At 43.9% G+C, this 22,741-nt stretch overlaps 2 protein-coding genes and 1 long non-coding RNA gene across 3 annotated transcripts; all 3 read right to left on the bottom strand.

Annotated features, from left to right (window-relative positions):
* Window positions 1-335: 335 nt before the first annotated feature.
* Window positions 336-2,758, bottom strand: LOC129601375 (calcium/calmodulin-dependent protein kinase type II subunit gamma-like). The gene is made up of 3 exons (XM_055500174.1): window positions 2,144-2,758; window positions 1,035-2,043; window positions 336-962 (listed from the first exon to the last, which is right to left on the bottom strand). The coding sequence occupies exons 1-3, from the start codon at window positions 2,505-2,507 to the stop codon at window positions 419-421; spliced, it is 1,917 nt and encodes a 638-aa protein (XP_055356149.1). The 5' UTR covers window positions 2,508-2,758; the 3' UTR covers window positions 336-418.
* Window positions 2,759-13,848: 11,090 nt separating this feature from the next.
* Window positions 13,849-16,161, bottom strand: LOC129601386 (uncharacterized). The gene is made up of 3 exons (XM_055500182.1): window positions 15,566-16,161; window positions 14,484-15,477; window positions 13,849-14,410 (listed from the first exon to the last, which is right to left on the bottom strand). Exons 1-3 carry the CDS (start codon window positions 15,921-15,923, stop codon window positions 13,849-13,851), a joined length of 1,914 nt encoding a protein of 637 aa, XP_055356157.1. The 5' UTR covers window positions 15,924-16,161.
* A 3,634-nt stretch (window positions 16,162-19,795) lies between these two features.
* On the bottom strand, window positions 19,796-20,514 carry LOC129601385 (uncharacterized). Its single transcript, XR_008692215.1, has 4 exons — window positions 20,392-20,514; window positions 20,206-20,290; window positions 19,975-20,059; window positions 19,796-19,920 (listed from the first exon to the last, which is right to left on the bottom strand). It is a non-coding gene; the product is annotated as an uncharacterized LOC129601385 (long non-coding RNA).
* Between the last annotated feature and the right edge of the window lie 2,227 nt (window positions 20,515-22,741).

The raw sequence follows: 22,741 nt of genomic DNA, 5'->3' as shown, positions 1-22,741 counted from the left end.
AACAATGATTGAAGCGTAATCGTTATTTGATTACTAGTACAAAGAAGAGTGCGCTGTTGACGAACAGGCAACTGGCGAGCAACGTGCAGTCGAAAGCACGGAGACGGCTGTTACGAATTACTTTCAGTGCGAAAACGACGGGCGGTGCGATGGAGAGCGAGGGAGTGCATGCTACTGCAACCAGTTTCCGTTTGGTCAACATCAGTAATCAAACAACCACCAATGCGATTACACCGATTAAAAGGCTGGACGAAGTTTACTTCCGGTTAAATTGGTTGCAGTTTGCGTTCTGTTTTTGTAACTTGTGATACTTAACTAGAGTAATCAAATGAATTTACTTTTTTATCAATTGGTACTTTGTTTCGTAAGCTTTAATTATGCAAGTCGATGCACAACGACGCATGATGCTAAACGCCGTTTAAGCGGTTATGTCTGGAAAGATGTCAATACCCTGCTTGACGGAAACCGTGGTTGCACGTGTATACCACGAATCACTGTATGTGTATGCAGCCAACCAGGCTGCAAACTGTTTGTTATCCTTCGGCGGCAAATTGACAGTCGACCATCCTGCGTCGGCGCTGGTGTCGTAAGCCTCTATCGTAACGGCGTTCTCGTCTTCAGTATTCATACCGCCGCAGATGTATATTCGATCCTTGATAACACAAGCAGCATGCCGCCATTTAGGCTGAAGAAGTGGTTCAATCTTTTCCCACGTTGTACAACCCAGTTTCAAACGAATACAGTCAGCTGTTGCAGGAAAGTCAAGCGTTGCGTCCCGAAGCATTCCGCCCATAATGTATATGTGTCCGCTGACCACGGCCATTGCAAAATACTCGCGATCTTGTTGCCATGGTAAGTTCTTCCATTTCTTGATCACCGTGTCATACTGGAAGAGGCGGCTCCTAGTAGCATAAAATATCTGCTCACGGCATTTGGCTACTGCTTCTGGTGAGTGGAGAGGGCTGTAAAATATAAAAAGCTAGAATCGTTGATACCATGACTGCAATGTATGCTGACCAAAAAAGAGGCCATACCGTTGATTTGGTTGAGTTAAAGGTGCAATTTCGCCTGTAGAAATGTCCATTTCTGTTAAGATTCCGGTATCGTCGAAGAAATAAGCCTTGTCCTCTACCGCAGCCACCGTTGTATACGGATATAATATTATATTCAAAGAAGGAACTGGCTCGTGTTGACCCCATGTTCCCTCGTCGACATTCCACAAATGGAATTTCACCTTGTAGACGTCACCATGACGTATCAGTTCCGTAATTACAATTTTGTTGGCTGTTACCGCTAACTCGCGCCACAGATACCCCTTAAGTTTTGGTGCGCCCCGCACCTCTTGAACATTAACAGAGTTAGTCAACGGATTGAATATCATGACGCAGAGATATTTAGAATCCCTGAGCCCAAAAAATACTATGACGTCTTTCTTCGGTAGCTCCTGGAGTAATTCTCCGGCGGATAATCGGTTTGCGCTACTTGTATCTAAACACTGTCGAATAATGCACGCTAAATTGTCCTCAATGTCGTCGCTTACAGATGGAACGTAACCGTCGATTATCAAGCATGCGTACTGGTAATTTCCAAGATCGCTTCCCGCATCGACGATATTCCCATCCTTTACGAGCTGTTTCTTGGGCACGCGTGCATAGTTTTCGGCCATCTCCAGAATGATGCATCCCAGACTCCACATATCCGTTTTTCGTCCTGGTCGCTCTGCTTCTTGTTGTGAAAATTTCTTCAGCATTTCCGGCGACATATAGCGCGTTGTGCCTCGTAACTGGGAAATGTCTGCAGAGCAGGTGGCGCTTTCTTTCATTTGCACCAGATCGTCTAAATCGCCAATCACCAGTTTCTCGCTGCCATTTTGCGAGACGATCAGAAGAATATTTTCAGGCTTCAAATCGCCGTGAATGATGCCCTTTTGATGGAGGAATTCCAGTCCTTGGGTCATGTCCTCTGCAAATCGAATCACTTTTCCCCAGTTGTTCATAAGGTTTGCGTTTTCCTTAGCTTCCCTTAAAAACGACGCAAGATCACCTACAATAATAAAATATACACAAAATAAATATAAAATAGAGAATAAATATTACAAGAGCAGAGTGACTTCGACAAAAGCTGCTTGTGATCCCTGTCACACCTTTATGATAATCCATTGCCAGCTCCACTGTCACTCCGCCCGAAGATTTTGTGATGGAAACCTTGTGATAGCGTACGAGATGTTTGTGCTTCAGTCCAGGAAGTTGTTTCATTCTCTGCACTGCGGTCATCCAGTTTTGTTGATCGGCAGCAATTGCAGAATTAATCGCGACATGCATCACTTTGACGGCTACGAAATCTGGCTCGGACGGAGTGCGGAATCGTAAAAGTGCTTTTCTGACTTTGGCTTTGTAAACTATTCCAAACGCTCCCCTCCCAATAAAGTCATCCTTCGCATAGTCGTACTGTATACTGCTGCCAATTTCTTCGACAGCACCGGAATTGCGGAAGCCTATGCTTTCCATTTCCGTAGTTACCGGATTATATCAACTGATTCCCGCTTAACCCAATGCAGTTTTGCTGAGACGGCCGCCACTAAACCGCATGTTTGGAGATTTCAAACTACGCATGACTTTATGGAGTGACAATTTTCTGGTGTACGGAACCTTGTAAAACTGTAAAACTGAGTGCCGTTGTTACCAAAAGTAAAAGCAATTATGCACATTGTTAAGGACGAAATACACTAGCATGAACGCGGCTGAGTTTAGCATTCACTCGTTTTCACTGCGCTTTGAGTTTTGCACTCGCTTCGCGGCCGAGAGTGCTTGCGATTGTTGAGCTGTACACCGCGCCGATGATACTGATAGCGCAAACTGATAAGATAATGTCAATGTGATGAATTTTGCTGCTGATACTGAGTATTAGTGCTGCTTCTGTAGCGGTAGCGGGAAAAGTTTATATTATTAATGTAACCCGAACTTGGCAAATGTGCACTGTGCAGTACTGCAGTGTGTTCCGTTTTCTCCATTCGATGCAACGCTGCCAGATTTTGTATTCATTGGTCCGGTATTGTCTAGAGTTTTGACCGATTTGGTTTCTGATGAAAAACTTAGATAATGTTTTTTTTTAAAACCTTCTTCGTCGTTCACAGTGACAAGGGAACCAAGTGGTTTGTTCACATCAGCCGGAAATCGCTTGCGGGCGCATCATCTCCTTGTGGACTCGGCTGGACTGGACACAGGACAATTATTATTAAACTGGCCAAATGTGTGCGAAGTCGAGAGTTATACAAAGCCAAATGACCACTGCCCAATGGCCACGTTAAACTTAACTGCCATGCAAATCAATTAATTATAACCGTCCGGTTTTCATCCATATGGCCGAAAACCGAAAACATATTGGCGGTCCATTTTGCCTCCGGTGGTCAGTCTCTGTAGTACACAGCCAGTGTGGCGAAGGTTAATTTGCTCTGCTGTGTCAAATTAAACTACCGCAAATCGACATGTTCCCAGGGGGCCAGCGCTGTGGGATCCCATCGGGATGAGCGTTGTTCAGACTGATTGAAAAAACAATCATTTGAATTGTGGAAAAAAATACGTTGTATTGGTTGTACAGTGTTTATGTCATACGCACATTTCCAGGAAGAGCCGTCATCAAGTCCCGGCCCGGCTGGTCGAGATATGCCAACGTTCACATCTTTTCCCACACTCACGACGCAGCCGTCGGACAGCTGTGCAAACGGCGGTGCTGAAGCGCCAGCACTGTTCCTTTGCCGACTGCGCATAAAAGAAGCGCACGAGCGGATAGCCACGACAAAACGCGCACGGCATCGTCGCCTTGCATGTCTGCTATCATCTTCGTCACCCACACGGCGTTGGGATGCCAGTTGCGCTCGCGCCATAGTGAATCGACATCGGTCGACCCGGCACTGTGTAACGCAGGAGCGGCAGCTATTCGCGCGCACTATTCGCAATCGGAAGCGCCGGTTGCGGTACATCCAGTGCGAGAGGTAACAGCATTTATAACGCGCGGTCACTGAAGATCCACGAATGTTGACCCGGTCCAGTTAGCTGCATTACGGCCGTTCTACGGCGACAAGCGGCTGCTGCGGACGAAGCCCGTGGTGTATCTGTCGCATTATTCGCAATCGGAAGCGCCGGTTGCGGGACATTCTCTCGCTCATACGGGCGGTGGGCTGGGCGAATCCACGAGGCGTCCGGAGATGCCCTGATCAAGGATTTCAGCGGGGCCTTGGGACCGGTCACCCGCCTGACCGCCGCCTACTCCCTCGATTGTCCCGCGCTGGACGCAGGAGATTCAGTGATCCTGTCCCGGCAGGAACGCCGTTTCGGTATTGCCGTCAGGCGTCCAGCCCCGTCGGATACGAGTTCGGTCTTCGTGTCCTTCGCTCACTATCCTCCTTTTTTCCACTTACTTTTTCTACAGAATATTCCTTGACATTGATTCGGTCGTAATTCTCAGTGTTATTTAGTTTGGCTTTTGTATGCTTTTCTTGACATGTGCTTTAAAAGAATAGCCAATAACAAGCCCATTCAAAATGATCTTCCGTTGACTAGATTTCGTCGTCGTCGTGCCTGGTTGATTAACGTTTGAGCTGGTCCGGGCACAGATATGCGGTGTTACCGTACATTTCAGACGTGATGCCAACGATATCGAACGGTGTTATTTTAGCGCAGCAAAGCGGAATTCCTGCCGAGCAGTGGCGCGGCTGTCCCGGGAAGATTTGGGATCAACAATGCGATCGGCGCTCTGCTCTCCTGTGGCGCGTAATCACCAAGGTATCTGTATTTGTCCAAACAAGGATGCCAAAGGCCAATTTATACGAAACTTCTGGTTTATCAAAAATGACAAATGCGTATCAAATTTTGTATGGAAGATCTAAATGCACATCTGTGCCTTGTGTATGCATCAGTTGTGGCTACCGAGTACAAACAAAAATTGAGGGTTTAACCGTAAAACAGTTGCGTATGAAGAGTATTCATTACATAACACCATCACTGACAATCACGTAAGACTCCAGCTGTCAAGGCCATGATGCTGGAGGGATTGCAGTGTTCTTCGAGCCACAAGGAGGTTGTAGCGGATAGCGCCTGGAAACTGGATGTATCTACGAGATGGTTGTAGGTCTGGAAAAGCTGGTCCATCAAGTTCTCAAACTACAAATAACCAAGGCATAATCGAGGCCCCTTGTATCAACAAGCGTTTACTAACCACATGAAATCTAATTTCATCCTGATTTGGTTGACCACTTTTGCCAGGGTGAATGTCCAGCTTTTCTGCAGCTGCTTCTTGACCTCTGAAATTGTAAGCGGGAAGTACTGGAGCCTAACGAGATCTGTCAGTCATTAGCGGTTAACCCTAACAGCGTGTGGACAAAAGCGTTCGCTTTTGTTACATGCATGTTCCGAATGCGACAAGGCGGGATAGTTTTTGTTTCTTACGCTTCAGTGATCTCTATTTCAGCCAGGGTTTGTCTCAGTCTTCGCAGTTCTCCCTTTTGCTCTTGTGTGACCTCCTCCAGAGTCTCTATAGTATTCATTGCTGGTTAACACCAGATGCGCCCCGGTTAAATGTTTAATTTGCTTTGAAGGACGTAAATGAATTCGGCTTCCTCGGCAAAGGCATACCTTCTTCTAAAATCTGTTTTCTTGTGACATCTCGCAACTCTGTTGCACCATCATTTGGCACCACTTCGTTCTTTAAGTCCATAAAGGCGAGCTGAAACCAGGAATAGCGGGTTGCTGCAGCAAGAAAAGAAGTAAATAAATTCTTCATGGACAGAAATTAAAAAGCATGGTTGTGCACACACCACGAGTTAAAGCTTAAAACACATCCCGCGTACATATGTGGCCAGCAAACTGATGAATAATTAAAGTGCATGCAAGTCACTTACGTCCATCTTCTGAAATGGATGTCAAGCATAAACTAAAGTGTTTCTAAAAGATTGTAAGATCACGCGGTGCCAAGTTCTCCTTAAGAATCAAAGTAAATAATTAATGATAAGTAGATAAATGCCGAAATCTTTAAGGAAATCAAACTGGGTTCGGTAATCGGTAGTACCTTAATTCTACTTCTAGGGCGGCATATTTCAGCGCCGCTTGCCTTTCTCCGTCTTGCGTCCTGCCAGTTAGCTTGGCTTACCACAACCACAGCCTTCGATGCTTCTGGATCTTCATCCTTGACAGGACATTGCAGTGACCTTGTGCGATGCCGTCCCAAAACAGATACCGTCCCGGACATTACAGCGCATTTGGCGTTGTTTTTGATGGTCTGAATCGTCTTTTAAAGATGCTTCATTTGCAGGTTTCCGCAGTGGCGAATCTAGCCGGGTTTCGGAGGGGTAGCCAGAGAACTCACACGAAAGGGGGGAATATTCTCTCGCTTTTTGGCGACCTCCGCCGTAAAAAATTTCGCAGTGTACCCCCCTCTTGCGAAATTTTCTGACGTCCAGGTTACGGGGGGCCATGGCTGCTCTGGCACCCCCCTAGACGCGCCACTGGGTTTCCGGGCGCTTCCCAGACGAAACTCAGTTCCTAGCAAAATCCGACCACGTCAGCTTTGTGTTTCTCGTAAATCTGAATTTAGTATTACGTTCTGATATACGAGTAAGACATAATTATAATATTACAGGAACACAGCAAACCAGATTATGATGGTATTTATAACAACTTCTCCTTAAAGCTTTCGTTGAGTATCTACAAGCACGGAAAAACTTAATTGTCTACGCGTGTAGTTCAATAACTGCGGTAGAAGCTTGCTGATGGCATGGATAAAAATAATATGTACTACTACTTGCTGTACTTGTGTGTGCCTCGTAGAAAGCAAAACCGGTTTTAAAATTCGGCGTGCATGTGAGATTGTACATACTCGTGTTGTAACAACAACTAATAACCAAGTATGTACGCACACACTGGTATCGGATTGTGTGTTAGTAGCTGTGCGTACTGCGTATGGAATTTTAATAAAACGATATCACTAAAAGGCGTCTCCAGTGTACAAATAGACATCCTCCAGATAAGTTTAAAGAATAATTCTTCGCAGCTGGCTCCATAACCTTGAATAGATACAATAAATTGTGGGGTTCCTGTTGAATGACGACCTTTACCCAAGAGCGTGCACGAACGTTCGTATTTATTTGCATAAGCAGCATATGGCAGAAGACCTCTCACTCCAGCATACGCCGGCACTATCGGCATAAAATTTTCCGCAGGCACTTGCAAATTAGAGAACGCCAGCGAAAATTCTATGATCCGTTGTAAAAAACTCTGGCATAATTCCACGTGAGGTGGTGAGCACCACCAGCATTTCTGTTCAACGCTAAATATAACGCATCCCTGTTTCCTATCATTTCTCTCTACTTAGTCTTTATTTTGTTTCTCTCTCTCTCTCTCTATTTAGTTGCATGTTTTTCCATACATGTCTACGACCGTGGCAATACGCGAAGCACGGTATAAAAACGCTCGGCGCAGCCGGCGTATTAACCATTAACCCTTACGGAATAAACTCATGTTCATCAGATTATTGATTTCTTCCTGCAAATACATAGAATAGACGCATACTGCATATAGTACAGTACGATATTCTTGTTATGTCACGGGCATAACAAGTGGTGCCGAAACCGGTTTTATAATCGCCGAAAGTGGAGTGCACGCCACGATCGGACGATTGGAGGAATCATCAAATTCCTTGTCATCAGATCTTCCTCTCACCTGAATATTCACATAACACTTTAACCTTATTGCTTTAAATTTTAAAAAAAAAATTTTTTTTGTCGCTTCTGGATATTAAGTGACGCGCTCCTTCACCGATAGCCATTATTAACAAAAGAGCTTAGTATACTTCACCATCGCCCTTTGTCGATATATGATCGTATTACCAGGTAACATATAGACCTCTGCAGGACCATGCTAGCCCCCATACGGAAGTCATTGCCTTGACCGCTGAGATTAGTCAAGCCGCTGTAGACCGCGGTAGCACTAGCACAGTTGGCTGCATAATTCTATAATCAACCCGCGTGACTAATAACCATAGTCACTAATAATACATTCACAATATCTATTGTTAATAACTGGCTGTGGAAGGAACGATAACCTTTCCTTTTTAACTCATAATTACTAACTATTAATTATTAACAAAGGTCATTATTTCATCAGACCGGCCGCTCAAGGCAAAGGTCATCTACATTGTAAGTATCAGTAAGTATGCATAATGTATTCAATAATATTACCTATTCGTGTTTCTTGGTTCCAGCATTAATAATTAAGACGCCCGAATATGCATCCAAAAAGAAAATAAAAAGCAACCAAAAGAAAAAAGATATTAAAAAAAAAGAAAAGAAAAAAAAGTGGGATGCTTTTATTTTTATTCGCGAGCGGCTAAATTTTCACAAAAGCGGCTAACTGTAACGAAAAGAAAAGAATTTTCTATTCGGGTGCGTCAAAAGAAAAGAATAATTATTTTTATTTATTAAAATATACTTTGATCGCGAAAAAAAAGAAAAGACCGCAAAAGAATAAAAAAGAAAAAAAATCCGCAAAAGAATAAAAAAAAAAGAAAAGACCGCAAAAGAATAAACAAAGAAAAGACCGTTATTATATGGTACTCTCTTCTAACAAATACACTACTCTATCCTCTATTCTTCTAACACTTACCTGCTATTCAATAATTCCTACAACATTGACGACGGACGTGGATTTGGATAACGATAATACAACGTCGATATGGAGAATCGATAATCCGGAGCTAGCGACGCATTGGATGGACGCACTGGATGGATCGACGATGGATGGAAGCGAGTGGAATTTCTTGCCTTTACTTACCGTATTTCAATTATTCACTTACCTTATTCGTTAATAAAGCCTAAAAAGCCTGCAATAAATAACGATTTATTTTATCTATAATTTTCGTTTTAATTAAATAACTCTCTTACCTTTGTTGCAAAGTGTGAATACTATATAAGTATTCCTGGAAATTCTTCTTAATTTTATCCTTAAGTTTCCAATCGAAAATTTCATTGCCTGCCACAGCATCTCCTCAACTTTCGCAAATCTGCACCCGACACTGTTCCTTTTCTCACTTGGAATGAATGTGCGCAAGAGACGGCACATAACTGAGGGAGAGCACTGGTGAGCACCACCAGCATTTCTGTTCAACGCTAAATATAACGCATCCCTGTTTCCTATCATTTCTCTCTACTTAGTCTTTATTTTGTTTCTCTCTCTCTCTCTCTATTTAGTTGCATGTTTTTCCATACATGTCTACGACCGTGGCAATACGCGAAGCACGGTATAAAAACGCTCGGCGCAGCCGGCGTATTAACCATTAACCCTTACGGAATAAACTCATGTTCATCAGATTATTGATTTCTTCCTGCAAATACACAGAATAGACGCATACTGCACATAGTACAGTACGATATTCTTGTTATGTCACGGGCATAACAGAGGCAAAAGGTCACAACCATATGTTCATATAAAAAGAATACCTATTCGGTAACTAATGCCAACGGGACTGTAAACTCGCATGATTGTGTTGTAACAATAGTGAACAACATAGTACGTGCGTACGCACATACGGGTATCGGATTGTGTGTTAGTACCAGTGTGTACTATATGTATGGAAATTTAAGAAAACGATACCACTAAAAGGCGTTTCGAATGTACAAATAGACGTCCTCCAGATGAGTTTAAGGAATGATTCTTCGCAGCTGGCTCCACAACCTCGAATAGATGCAATAAGTTCGGGGATTCCTGTTGAAAGAACAACCTTTACCCACAAGCGTGCACGAACGTACGTACGGAAGAAAGCCTCTCACTCCTGCATACGCCGGCACTGTCGGCATAGAATTTTCCGCAGGCAGTTGCAATGATAGAGTGCCAGCGAAAATTCTATGATCCGTTGTAAAAACCTCTGGCGTAATTTCACGTGAGACACAAGGTCACAACCATATGTTCATGTAGAAGAATACCTGTTCGATAGCTAATGCCAACGTGATTGCACATCAGCGCCACGATAACGGAAAATGTCACAAAACTAACGTACCGGTATTTACAAACAACCCTGTCAACAGTCTCCGGTCTGCTGTACAAAATCACTGCCCGGAACGAGCAAGTCAGAACCATGTTATTAATCTGGATATACCATCTTATTCCCAGTTAGGAACTTGGCTCAGGAAATCTGAGGATTCTGTTAAGGCAATCTGGAAACTTTGAAAATGCTGCACGAACCCTGAAAACGTCCGAGATTTTTGTTGTGCATTTTATTACAAAGAGCCCCCATATGCGAGCTGGCATTTCACTACACGTGCCGCCTAATTATTAAATGCCTTTGTAACGACGTAAATTTGCAATGTCTGGAAGAAGAAATAGGAAATCGTGTACAGGGATAGCCCATGAAGGTTTTACTTGCAGACTGTTGTTCGTAATAAGCACGGTGCAAAATTTATATCCATCAACGTCCCATTTTGCCAGTATTTACCGATCATTCAGATACGTTCAGCAGCAGAAGAACTCCCATACAACAATGATCACGAAAGTCCGCACCGACAAAAAGTCGGTTAAATTGCTGCAGATAATACTATTATGCGTTGCCTTGATGCAATTCCTTTTCAAGTTTGCAATAACATTTACCACGGGATATTTACATTTTCTTTTATATTATGTATTTATTTCCGTTGTGTCCTGGGTTTGTAGTTGCCGGTAAGCGCTGATTGGGCTATTTTATTAGGTAAAACATTGAAGAAAGTTTTACAACGGCTTTTTGAGTAGTCACGATCAAGTGACCTTATGCATTACACGTGCGTGTTCTTGAAGTCGACGAACGACACGCATCTATTTGCGTCGATGCAAGCCTGTCTCGTGCGCATCGCCTTGGCGGACTCCTACGGCGCGCCGTGCATGCGGATGGATCTGACTGGCATCTGGAAAAGCGCTGCTTCGGCGTCAACGAGTGCGCCGGATGCGAACAAATCTGCATCAACACACCGGGATCGTAACACTAGAAATGCAACGACGGCTTCCGTTATTTTGTTTTCTCTCAACGGCACCATTTCATATTCAGTTTATATGAAAGATACCAGTATTGGAAAAATAGAAGAATGTTCAAGATAAATTGACCGAATCACGTTATAGTGAATACGAGTCTATTTTCGCCGTGTTTTGCGAGTATGAACAGGTTTAGCAAATTGAGGGTCGTTGTCCAGTGGCTGGGTGGCACTCTGAGAACCACATCAAGCCTCCTGACACCAAAAACTGAGCGCTGATTTTCTTCTGGTATGGATTGTAGTTTTTTGATGTACAAGCTGTATGCTTTTTACAAATAAAGATAACCAGGTTACGGAGAATTCATGCGAGTCGGTGCGCCTGATAACAAGAATAAACAAATAAACCGTAATCGCTGGTACAAAGATGACGAGGGTTAATGGGCGATACGAAATATTTAAACGGCACTTCCGGCCTTCGTTCAGGCAGAGATTTCTCCTTGCATGCAGTTGTCCACTATCGCGCTGCAGTCGGCGCCCGTCCAGCCCGGCTGGCACACGTAGACGCCATGATTTGATGAAAACGTCCAGCAATTCAGAATAAAATAATCTAATTCATTATTGTGCTTCCTGAGTTTAATGATTACCCCAGGCGCATTATTAAATCTGGTACATAACTACAGTTATCATTTGCCAGCTAGTACAGCCTGTAATAATTACAATATAATCTACTTTTATAACTATTGATACTATACTAACTATTTCTATTATTATTAGGGTGACACTATAGGCACCCCAAAAACCCCCGTTTACTATAGGCACCCCTTTCCGCACCCCGTTAATTAGAGGCACCCCTATCTTATTAATTGATTCTTTCGTGCACCCTGTTTTTTAAAGGCACCCCTATGAAACTTTAGCATATTATACTGTAATTGTAGTGTAAGAACCTAGACGCGGTAACTATGATCGCAAAAGTATGGAGACGTAAATGCGGGAAAAAGTTCACAGGACTTGTTGATCCTGGAGATATAGCAATCTGTAATCCGGACGCAGCGGAAGTGACACGAATACGCGCTAACATGGCTGTGGGGATGGATTGCAAGCTCTGTACGGGCAGGGCCGTAGCGAGGGCGCGCGCACCCCCCTCCCGGGTTGAGAGATTTTTTTGTGTACGGGTTACATCATTTTGTGTTGTCCCCGAAAGTTGCGTCGGAAGAAGTCGTACGAGTTTACAACAGTTTAAACAGCGATCTATCGCCGCATGTACTGTTGCAGCTGGCCATGTTATATGGAGGCGAGTTCACCGATGTCGATGTGATGTTCCCTCTTGTTCAGCTTCAGAATGCTGGGTCGAAACAGTGTGGCCCGTTGGTTTGTGCTTTCATGGCCGAAATCATCGCGGGCCTGACACCAGAAGGGTACGGTAACTACGGTTTTTACAAAAGCCGAACCGCACCGAAAATGGTTAGCAGAAGCGCTGGACAAAGAGGAGGCCACCCGGTGTCCGATAAGAACCGGCATCCGAAATTACGATTGCGAAACGAAAAATCAAAATTACCGCCGACGATGCCATTCTAATTAAATCTAAGTTAGCAGATCAGCCTCACCGCCCGATCATCGGATGGAAAGCCTGATTCTGTCTGTATGCGAGTATCTGTATGAGACTGACGCACGTACATGAAATCATTTTCGAATTCTGTATCCGAAATATGCTATTAAAGGGTGTATACAAATGCACTGACATGGTGTTTCTATTTAATTAACAGAAAAGGGTGTCTATAAATTACTGGGTGCGAGAAGGGGTGCCTATATAAAACGAGGGTGTAAGGGGGTGCCTATAGTGATTTCCTTATTATTATTGCTATTAGAAGTATTACTATAAGTATGAATAATTTTCGGAATAGCTGACGAAGCTCTAGGACAGGAATTTCTATCCCAAAATCGAACTGCAGAATAAATTCGTTATATAAAACTGAATCGAACTGCCAACACAAAGCCGATCAATAAAAATTGAAAAGGAAATAACAAAAAAAATATTAGGAAAGATCTGTTATTTTGATCACAAATATAGTTGTTGTTAATGGTTATAATTCCGGGAAGAATAAGAAAGCTGTAACAATAACTTTTGCCGCGAAGCATGTTAATCGTACAATTTTGTGGCATATAACTGAAATTCAAAAACATCGCGTGTACAAGACATGTGCGACATTTACTGCTTCAACACCGGCAAATGCAGGAAGGACCGCCGGGGTCAGCCGGTGTGTAGCTGCAGAACGGTCCCGGCCAGGGCCCTCGCGATGTATGCCGGCTCCGATTTGGACTGATGTCCGCGACTTGTGCGCTATGGCTGTGAGCTTGTAAACATGGTTGATAACTACCGTAGCATAACTTTTCTGGATAAAAGAACTAATTTTTGAATGCTAAACGTTTCTGTCTGGAAGATGGCTAGTGCTGCTAACTCTGACGGAAACGTAATCGTTATTTTATTACTAGTATAGGAAAGAGTGCGCTGATGACGAACGGGCAACCGGCGAGCAACGTGCAATTGAAAGCACGGAGACGGCAGTTCAAATTACTTCCACTGCGAAAACGACGGATCGAGAGCGAGGAAGCGCATGCTACTGCATCCCGGTTCCGTTTGGTAAGCATCAGTAATCAAACAGCAACCAATGCGATAACACCGATTAAAAGACTGGACGAAGTTTACTCCGGGTTAAATTGGTTGCGGTTTGCGTTCTTTTTTGTAAACGTGTGGCACTCCAACTAGAGTAACCAAGAGAATTTTTCTTTTTTATCAGTTGATACTTTGTTTCGTAAGCTTTAATTATGCAATTCGATGCACAAGGACGCATGATGCTGAACGCCGTTTAAGCGGTTATATCTGGAAAGTTGTCAATATGCTGTCTGACGGAGGTTGCAAAGTAATACAACGGATGACTGTATGCAGCCAGCCAGGCTGCAAACTTTTCGTTGTCCTTCGGAAACAAATTGACAGTCGACCATCCTGCGTCGGCTCTGGTATCGTAAACCTCTATCGTAACCGCCTCGTTATAAGATGAATCGGCACCGCCGCAGATGTATATTCGATCCTTGACAACGCAAGCAGTATGCCAGAATCTGGGCTGATGAAGTGGTGCAATCTTTTCCCACGTTGTACTGCCCAGTCTCAAACGAATACAGTCAGCTGTTGCAGTAAAGTGACGGGCAGTAAAGCTGTTGCAGTAAAGCTTTGCGTCGTCTAAAAGCTCTCCGCCCAAAATGTATATGTGTCCGCTGACCACGGCCATTGCAAAATCTCGGCGCGGTTGTTGCCGATCTGGTAAGTACTTCCATTCCTTGATCACCGTGTCATACTGGAAAAGGCGGCTCCAAGTAGCATAAAATATCTGCTCACGGTATTTGGCTACTGCTTCTGGTGAGTGGAAAGGGCTGTAAAATATAAAAAGCTAGAATCGTTTGATACCAAGACTGCAATGCATGCTGCCTCAACAAAAGGCCATACCGTTGATTTGGTTGAGTTGAACGTGCAATTTCGCCTGTAGAAATGTTCGCTTCTGTAAAGATTCCGGTATCGTCAAAAAAATAAGCCTTGTCCTCTACCGCTGTCACCATTATAAACGAGTCTACCTCCAAAGAGGGAACTGGCTCGTGTTGACCCCATGTTCCATCGTCGACATTCCACAAATGGAATTTCACCTTGTAGACGTGACCATGACGTATCTGTTCCGTAATTACAATTTTGTTACCTGTTACCGCTAACCCGCGACACAGATCCCCCTTAAATTTTGGTGCGCCCCGCACCTCTTGAACATTAACAGAGTTAGTCCACGGATCGAATCTCATGACGCTGGGATCGTTAGAATCCCTGAGCCCAATAAATACTATGAGGTCTTTCGGTAGCTTCTGCAGTAATTCTCTGGCGGATAATCGGTTTGCGCTACTTGTATCCAAACACTGTCGAATAATGCACGCTAAATCGTCTTGAATGTCGTTGCTCACAAATGGAGCGTAACCGTCGATTATCAAGCGTGCATAGTTTGCAAGAGCGCTTCCCGCATCGACGATATTCCCATCCTTTACGAGCTGTTTCTTGGGTACACGTGCATAGTTTTCGGCCATCTCCAGAATGATGCATCCCAGACTCCACATATCGGTTTTTCGTCCTGGTCGCTCCGCTTCTTGTTGGGAGAACTTCCTCAGCATTTCCGGTGACATATAGCGCATTGTGCCTCGTAACTGAGAAATGTCTGCAGAGCAGGTGGCGCTTTCTTTCATTTGCACTAGATCGTCTAAATCGCCAATCACCAGTTTCTCGCTGCCATTCTGCGAGACGCTCAGAAGTATATTTTCAGGCTTTAAATCGCCGTGAATGATACCGTTTTGATGGAGAAATTCAAGTCCTTGGGCCAAGTCATCTGCGAATCGAATCACTTTTCTCCAGTTGTTTAAAAGCGTCGTGTTTTCCTTAGCTTCCCTTAAAAACGACGCAAGATCACCTATGATAATAAAATATAGACAAAATAAGCATAAAAATAGAGAACAAATATTATAAGAGCAGTGTCTTCGACAAAAGCTGCTTGTCACCTTTATGATAATCCATTGCCAGCTCCACTGTCACTCCGCCGGAAGATTTCGAGATGGAAACCTTGTGATAGCGTACGATATGTTTGTGCTTCAGTCCTGGAAGTTGTCTTATTCTCTGCACAACGGTCATCCAGTTTTCCTGATCGGCAGCAATTCCAGAATTAATTGCGACATGCATCACTTTGACGGCTACGAAATCCGGCTCGGACGGAGTGCGAAATCGTAAAAGTGCTTTTCTGACTTTGGCTTTGTAAACTATTCCAAACGCTCCCCTCCCAATAAATTCACCCTTAGTGTACTGTATACTGCTGCCAATTTCTTCGACAGCACCGGAATTACGGAAGCTTATGCTTTCCATTTCAGTAATTACCGGATTATATCAACTGATTCCCGATTAACCCGGTGCAATTTTCGCTGAGTCGGCGTCCACTAAATCGCGTTTAACTGCTCACGTGACTGGGGATTTGAAACTACGCATAATGTATGGAATGACAATTTTCTAGTGTCCGAAGCCTTCTAAAGCGAGTACTGTTGTTACCAGAATTAAGAACAACTAGGCACATGGTTCAAAGGACGAACTACACTAATATTAGCACGGCTTCGTACAGTTTAGAATTTACTCGTTTTAAACTTCGTTTTGCACACTTTTAGCGGCAGGGAGTATTTGCGATCGTTGAGCTGTATACCGCGCCGGTGATACTGATTGCGCGAACTGATAAGATAATGAAATTTTAACAATTCAAAATACATATTTACCGTCATGCTGAACCGTTCGGCATTTGTGAGTATCTATGTGAGTCATTGTGAGATAGTTTGCGCTTATGGATTGGATGAACGCAACCGTCAACACATGCCCACTTTGAGTCAACGTTGCATAATTGCCTTATCGTAAATCTTGTGTTGACTAGATTTACGATTCTGCATCGTCGACTTATCCATGCAGTCTGCAGCAGTTTCATGTGGCGTATGCACTATGCAGTTTCATCTATAGATATCTGAGCTGTTTTTAAAAATATATTCTGCCATTATGGCGAATCTTCATTAACTAATTAAAGCATTAGTGGAGCGACTTCTTATTACGACAATAATTCATTTTGAAATCAATTTATTTAAACAAATTAATTAATGCTAATTTACACAAATATGTCATGTAGATTTTTTAGCTACTGTGATATCGCGTATTTGAAAAAAGTTGTTCACCTTCGTTCTTCACTTCCATACAAATTAATTAAGTACTTAGTAAAAATTTTCTAATTTTCGCATTCCGTGTACAGTGTTCTCCGTACCGTATGATACGTATAATTTACCGTAAGTTTGGGCGCTCAAATATCGCAGCCGTTACGGTTGCTCCGTTATCGCATTATTGGCTGTTTTTTTGTGCATCATTCGCGATTACTCTCGCGTTCGTTGATGATCCATAAGTCGAACTTATGTTTCGTGATAAGTTTTGTATTTTATTAATGTGATGAATTTTAATGCTGAGTGCTGATACTGACAAGTGAGTAATACTGTTGCTTCTGTAGGGATAGCGCCATAGCGGGAAACGTTTAAACCATTAATGTAACCCGACTTGACAAGTGTGCCGTTTGCACTGTGCAGTATTGCATTGTGTTCCGTTTTCTCCAATCGATGCAATGCTACCAGATCCTATATTCATTGGTCTGGTATTGTTTCAGAGTTTTGACCGATTCTACTTATCAACTGAAAAAACAAAATTTCTAAGGAAAAATTCAGAGAATGTTTTTTAAAAACCTTCTTCGACGTACACAGTGACACGGGAAATGGCTTGGTACACGGTGCCAGTTTGTAGAGGTACATCATCAAACCTTTTCCTTGCGCGAACTCAGAAATACTTTCTTGTAATCTCCATGTCATTCTACGGCCATGAGATTTGTTCACATCGGCCGGAAATCGCTTACGCGCGCAGCATCTGCTTGTCGAAATGTGGCAGTTAAACTGGACAAATGTGTGTGAAGCCGAGAGTCATGCAAAGAGAGTAGAGTCATGAGTCGAGAGTCATGCAAAGCCAAACGACCACTGCCAAATGACCAAGTTAAACTTAATTGGCATACAAAGCAGTTAATTACAACCGTCCGGTTTTTTATCCATATGGCCGGTAAAAAACCGAAAACATATTGTCAGTACATTTTGCCTCCGGTCGTCAGTCTCTGTCGTACACAGCCAGTGTGGCGAAGGTTAATTTATTCAGCAATGCAAAATCAGACTGCCGCAAATCGACATGTTCCCAGCGGGTCAGCGCTGTGGGATCCCATCGGGATGAGCGTTGTTCAGACTGATGCAAAAAACAAACATTCGTATTGTGAAAAATAATACTTTGTATTGGTTGTGCATTGTACATGTCATACGCACATCTTCAGGAAGCGTCGTTTAGTCCTGGCCCGGCTGGCCGGGATATGCCAAGCTCCGCAACTTTTCTCACCCTCACGGCGCAACCGTCGGACAGCTGTGTAAACGACGGTGCTGAAGCCTCGGCACTGCTCCTTCGCCGTCTGCGCATAACAGAAGCGCACGAGCGGATAGCCACGTCAAAACGCAAGGCATCGTCGTCTCGCATGTCTGCGGTTATCTTGGTTATCCACACGGCGTTGGGATGTCAGTTGCGCTAGCGCCACACTGAATCGACACCGGTTGACCCGGCACTGTGTAACGCAGGAGCAGCAAGCTATTTACGCGCCGACATCCAGTGCGAGAGGTGGCATTTGCGAGTATAACGCGCGGCCTCCGAAGATCCACGAATGTTGACCCGGGCGAGTTAGCTGCGTTATGGCCGTTCTATGGCGACAAGCGGCTGCTGCTGACGAAGCCCGTGGTGTATCTGCCGCACTAATCGCAATCGGAAGCGTCGGTTGCGGTACATTCTCTCGCTCACACGGGCGGTGGGCTGGGCGAATCCACGAGGCTTCCGGAGATGCCCAGATCAAGGTGGTCAGCTGACCGTTGGGGCCGGCCATCCGCCTGACCGCCGCCTACTACCTCGACTGCCCCGCGCTGGACGCAGGAGATGCAGTGGTCCTGTCCCGGCAGGAACGCCGTTTCAGCCTTGCCGTCAGGCCTCCAGCCCCGTCGGATGCGAGTTCGGTCTTCGTATCCTTCGCTCACTATCCTCCTTTTTTCCACTTACTTTTTCTGCAGAATATTCCTTGGTATTGATTCGGTCGTAATCCTCAGTGTATTACGATCGTGGAGGTTTACGACCATGGACACTGGATAGCGTGGATTGCATGGCTGTATGTATCTTTATGGTCTTGTTTGTGCCGAGTCTGAGCTGTATCATTTATGATCATATTTGTGCGGGACATTTATGTCTTTATGGTGTTATGCATTTGTATGCATGAGTGTTTGTGACCAATGTTCAAGTGTGAATGAGAGGAAGGCAGGACCAATCTGGCCTGCAGGAGCGGATGTGCAGTGGTCAGATTGGTGCGTGTGTTTTTATAGCTTTGTGGCTGTATGCGGTATGAGCGTGATGTGCGGGCATGCATATTGATGTGGTATATAAGTTGATGCAACTGTGTGGAGACGGCACAGTTGTCGGGAGTGCAGCTGTCATGAAATAAAAGTTAAGCTTTTTCCCTATGGTGTACGTTGTACGAGGTAGACGTAGTGCTGCAGGGTTTTAAGAAGTGTTATTTAGTTTGGCTTTTGCATGCTTTTCTTGACATGTGTTTTAGAAGAACAGCTATAATGATAAGCCCGTTCAAAATGACCTTCCGTTGAATAGATTTCGTCGTTGTCGAGCCTCGTTGATTAACGTTTTAGCTGGTCCAGGCGCAGATATGCGGTGTTACCGTACATTTCAGACGTGAGGCCAACGATATCGAACGGTGTTATTTTAGGATTGGATTCCTGACGAGCAGCAAATTGGATTCCTGACGAGCAGTGGCACGGCGGTCCCGAGAAGATTTGGGATCACAATGCGATCGGCGTTCTGCTCTCCTGTGGCGTGCAATCACCAAGGTATCTGTATTTGTCCATACAAGGATGCCAAAGGCCAATTTATATGAAACTTATGGTTTATCAAAAATGACAAATGCGTATCAAATTTTGTATGGAAGTTCTATGCACATCTGTGCCTGTGTGTATGCATCAGTTGTGGCTACCAAGTACAAACAAAAATTGAGGGTTTAACTGTAAAACAGTTGCGTATGAAGAGTATTCATTACATAACACCATCACTGACAAACACGTAAGACTCCAGCTGTCAAGGCCGTGATGCGGGAGGGACTGCAGTGTTCTTCGAGCCACAAGTAGGTTGTATCGGACAGCGCCTGGAAACTGGATGCATCCACGTGAAGGTAGTATGCTTGGAAGAGCTGATCCATCATTCGCTCAAACTACCAGTAATCAAAACTTAATCGGGCCCCTTGTATCAACAAGCGTTCACTAACCACATGCAATCTAATTTCATCCTGATTTGGTTGACCACTTTTGCCAGGGTGAATGCCCAGCTTTTCTGCAGCTGCTTCTTGACCTCTGAAATTGTAAGCGGGAAGTACTGAAGCTTAACGAGATCTGTCAGTCATTAGCGGTTAACCCTAACAGCGTGTTGACAAAAGCGTTCGCTTTTGTTACATGCATGTTCCGAATGCGACAAGGCGGGATAGTTTTTGTTTTCTTACGCTTCGGTGATCTCTATTTCAGCCAGGGTTTGTCTCAGTCTTTGCAGTTCTCCCTTTTGCTCTTGTGTGACCTCCTCCAGAGTCTCTATAGTATTCATTGCTGGTTAACACCAGATGCGCCCCGGTTAAATGTTTAATTTGCTTTGAAGGACGTAAATGAATTCGGCTTCCTCGGCAAAGGCATACCTTCTTCTAAAATCTGTTTTCTTGTGACATCTCGCAACTCTGTTGCGCCATCATTAATTTTGGCACCACTTCGTTCTTTAAGTCCATAAAGGCGAGCTCAAACCAGGAACAGCGGGTTGCTCCGTTGCTGCAGCAAGAAAAGAAGTAAACAAATTCTTCATGGAAAGAAATTAAAAAGCATGGTTGTGCACACACCACGAGTTAAAGCTTAAAACACATCCCGCGTACATATGTGGCCAGCAAACTGATGAATAATTAAAGTGCATGCAAGTCACTTACGTCCATCTTCTGAAATGGATGTCAAGCATAAACTAAAGTGTTTCTAAAAGATTGTAAGAACACGCGGTGCCAAGTTCTCCTTAAGAATCAAAGTAAATAACTAATGATAAGTAGATAAATGCCGAATTCTTTAAGGAAATTAAACTGGGATCGGTAATCGGTAGTACCTTAATTCTACTTCTAGGGCGGCATATTTCAGCGCCGCTCGCCTTTCTCCGTCTTGCGTCCTGCCAGTTCGCTTGGCTAATCATAACCACAGCCTTCGATGTTTCTGGATCTTCATCCTTGACAGGACATTGCAGTGACCTTGTGCGACGCCGTCCCAAAAGAGATACCGTCCCGGACATTATAGCGCATTTGCCGTTGTTTTTGGTGGTCTAGATCGTCTTTTAAAGATGCTTCATCAGCAGGTTTCCGGGCGCTTCCCAGACGAAACTCAGTTCCTAGCAAAATCCGACCACGTCAGACCACGTCAGCTTTGTGTTTCTAGTAAATCTGAATTTAGTATTTCGTTCTCATTTACAAGTAGGACATATAATTTACAGGAGCACAGCAAACCAGATTATGATGGCATTTATAACAACTTCTCCTTGAAGTTTTCATTGAGTATCTACAAGCACGGAAAAACTTAATTGTCTACGCGTGTAGTTCAATAACTGCGGTAGAAGCTTGCTGATGGCATGGATAAAAATAATATGTACTACTACTTACTGTACTTGTGTGTGCCTCGTAGAAAGCAAAACCGGTTTTTAATTTCGGCGTGCATGTGAGATTGTACATACAGTACTCGTACGATTGTGTTGTAACAACAACTATGTACTAACCAGGTATGTACGCACATACGGGCATCGGATTGTGTGTTAGTAGCTGTGCGTACTGTGTATGGTATTTTAATAAAACGATATCACTAAAAGGCGTCTCGAGTGTACAAATAGACATCCTCCAGATAAGTTTAAAGAATAATTCTTCGCAGCTGGCTCCATAACCTTGAATAGATACAATAAATTGTGGGGTTCCTGTTGAATGACGACCTTTACCCAAGAGCGTGCACGAACGTTCGTATTTATTTGCATAAGCAGCATATGGCAGAAGACCTCTCACTCCAGCATACGCCGGCACTATCGGCATAAAATTTTCCGCAGGCACTTGCAAATTAGAGAATGCCAGCGAAAATTCTATGATCCGTTGTAAAAAACTCTGGCATAATTCCACGTGAGGCAAAAGGTCACAACCATATGTTCATATAAAAAGAATACCTAAGCACGGTGCAAAATTAATATCCATCAACGTCCCATTTTGCTACCGAGCATTCAGATATGTTCAGCAGCAGAAGAACTCCCATACAACAGTTAACACGAAAGTCCGCACCGACAAAAAAACAGTCGGTTAAATTGCTGCAGATAATACTATTATGCGTTGCCTTGATGCAATTCCTTTTCAAGTTTGCAATAACATTTACCACGGGATATTTCCATTTTCTTTTATATTATGTATTTATTTCCGTTGTGTCCTGGGTTTGTAGTTGCCGGTAAGCGCTGATTGGGCTATTTTATTAGGTAAAATATTGAAGGAAGTTTTACAACGGCTTTTTGAGTAGTCACGATCAAGTGACCTTATGCATTACACGTGCGTGTTGTTGAAGTCGACGAACGACACGCATCTATTTGCGTCGATGCAAGCCTGTCTCGTGCGCATCACCTTGGCGGACTCCTACGGCGCGCCGTGCATGCGGATGGATCTGACTGGCATCTGGAAAAGCGCTGCTTCGGCGTCAACGAGTGCGCCGGATGCGAACAAATCTGCATCAACACACTGGGATCGTAACACTAGAAATGCAACGACGGCTTCCGCTATTTTGTTTTCTCTCAACGGCACCATTTCATATTCAGTTTTATATGAAAGATACCAGTATTGGAAAAATAGAAGAATGTTCAAGATAAATTGACCGAATCACGTTATAGTGAATACGAGTCTATTTTCGCCGTGTTCTGCGAGTATGAACAGGTTTAGCAAATTGAGGGTCGTTGTCCAGTGGCTGGCTGGAGCTCTGAAAACCACATCGAGCCTTCTG

The sequence above is a fragment of the Paramacrobiotus metropolitanus genome, unplaced genomic scaffold (genome assembly GCF_019649055.1).
Source record: "Paramacrobiotus metropolitanus isolate TYO unplaced genomic scaffold, Prichtersi_v1.0 Parri_scaffold0000232, whole genome shotgun sequence".
Taxonomy (NCBI): Eukaryota; Metazoa; Tardigrada; class Eutardigrada; order Parachela; family Macrobiotidae; genus Paramacrobiotus; species Paramacrobiotus metropolitanus.
The sequence above is the reverse complement of the archived record's forward strand: the minus strand, read 5'-3'. Positions and strand labels throughout refer to the sequence as shown.